Below are 2,157 nucleotides of genomic sequence, written 5' to 3' on the forward strand. Positions count from 1 at the left end.
CAAAAAAAAAACAATTACAAATACACTAATTCAAATAAACCAATTCAAGAATCCTAGAGGTCTTGTCCTTTTAGCTCGCCATCGTTTGCTCAGGATCTGAGGATCTGATCCATCATAAAAAACCTGACCTATAAAAGGCCAAAAAGAAACAATTATATATTTTATCTAATAAGTATGCAACATACAAATGCAATAAATATCAATTCAAATACGATTAAAGTTTTAGTAATTAAACTAAACATTTGTCAGGTTAAATTAACCATAAAACAAACAAAAGAACAATCATACTTCACACTAATCAATTTAAGGTTAAAGTTGAAAAGTTGAAATCAAAGTTAACTTTCAACGTATCAATCAAGGAAAACAAATAAATTAACTCAAATACTCAAGCAAAATGAGGAAAAGAAATATACTGCGCAATAAATTCAAATGTAGCTACATCCTAGTTTTAATCAAGAAATCTTGCACAAACCCAACAGTTACCTTTGAGCAGAGAGTGCCAGACTACAATCAGCTGTGAATCCCAGTGACGGCCCAGGTAACGACCGCTGACAGTCTAATAAAACAATGCTCCAATGATCAATTGAGCAACATTTTTATGGTGAACAATACTGCAATCAACCCAGCAAACTCACCAATAGTTCAAATCAGTTGTTTCAAGGATTTGGATGGATTTCCAAGATGAAACTTTCAGCAAGACGCCAACAGCCAGCCACAATCACAGTGGAACAGGTGCAGTGTTACTGCACTGGAGGCGGGGCTTTAAATAAGTTGGAGATTTTAGGGCAAAACAGGAAGTGGGCCCGCAAAAATAAAAGTCTTGATTAATTGACTAATTACGGGTTACAATTAGTTTTTTTTACAGTTTCAATAAACATATTTGCCAATACATCCTCCTGCTTGAGGTGTTCTTGTCAGTTAACTAACCAGCAGCTATTTGGTTACCAGTGAAACGGTCCGTTATAGCAACACCTTCCTAAAATAATTGTGTAACTCAAATTTTGCAAACTAAGGACGTTGGCAATTATTTTAGGACGATGACAATAGTTGTCTCCAAGCTGGTGCTGCCTGGCCTGGCTGTTGCTTGTTTTTCATGGGGGCTACTGAGAGAACTTGTCAAGAAACTAACTGTTTGTTAGTCCCCTGAGAAGTATTCAACCTGTTTTATCACCTGTTTCCACTACAAGACACTTCATTTTATTTTTCTCACAGTCATTCAAAAAAATCCCAAATTGAACTTTGCTGCTTTCTCCCAATTTTTGTTGTCATCATTTTGCAGTCTAGCACCGAGTGGCAGCAGACTGTAAATAAATGACGTTACGGGCCATGAGGTGCTATAAGACGCCCACAGTTAATGTGAAACTGCTCGGTTTGAAGAAAAAAAAGATTAGTTTAATCTGTCCACATGGCTTAAAATAAATTGACAAACACTAAAACCAAGGGTTTGTTATTTCAGTTAGTTTTAGTTTTGTAAAAAAGTTTATACAGTTACTGTTAGTTATCATTTTTTTCTTTTTATTACAGTTTTTATTTCAGTGAACTAAAATGTTTTTAGGTCTTAGTCTGTGGTTAAAGTTTCTGCAGCTGGTTCTGGTTTCTAACTAAAGATTAGTTCCAGTTAAATCTTGTTGTGATATCATTTCTAGTCAAATCAGAAATCCTGCCCTCTTGTTTTCCAGTACCTGAGTCTGTTGAGAAGTTGTGACGGCTACAACGAGATCATCTTCCCTCACTGCTCCTGTGACTCCAGACGTAAAGGTCACGTGATCACAGCCATCAGCGTACAGAACTTCAAGCTGCACGCCTGCACAGAGGAGGGCACGCTGGAGGTGCGTCTGCTTTCTCTTTACACATACGTGGCAAAAGCTCTCACAGAAGTATAAACACAATGGTTTAAAAATACTTTTTAGGAGGTAGAAGTATCAACTCAACTGTTGTATTTTTATTTTATACACTGTACTGATCCCCCGGTTGGGAAATTAATTCTCTGCATTTTAACCATCACACACGTGAACACACTAAGGAGCAGAACTTTTACTCAAGTAAAAGTGTAAAAGTACTGATTTTAAAACTATTTATAGTATAAAAGTGAATGTACCATAATGTAAGGAGGAAGACGGGGCATTAAAGATAAAAGCTGCCGTCACACCACATGGT

General features: G+C 36.6%; 1 protein-coding gene across 1 annotated transcript in view; it reads left to right on the top strand.

Annotated features, from left to right (window-relative positions):
• LOC106511060 (sorting nexin-27) overlaps positions 1 to 1,829 on the top strand; it is a gene marked incomplete at its 3' end in the record, with an annotated part of 15,752 nt that extends 13,923 nt beyond the window's left edge. Inside the window, 1 exon segment of the mRNA XM_013999800.1 lies at positions 1,680 to 1,829. Coding sequence (XP_013855254.1) covers positions 1,680 to 1,829 — 150 coding nt within the window.
• Between the last annotated feature and the right edge of the window lie 328 nt (positions 1,830 to 2,157).

This window comes from Austrofundulus limnaeus, unplaced genomic scaffold (genome assembly GCF_001266775.1).
Source record: "Austrofundulus limnaeus strain Quisiro unplaced genomic scaffold, Austrofundulus_limnaeus-1.0 Scaffold2484, whole genome shotgun sequence".
Taxonomy (NCBI): domain Eukaryota; kingdom Metazoa; phylum Chordata; class Actinopteri; order Cyprinodontiformes; family Rivulidae; genus Austrofundulus; species Austrofundulus limnaeus.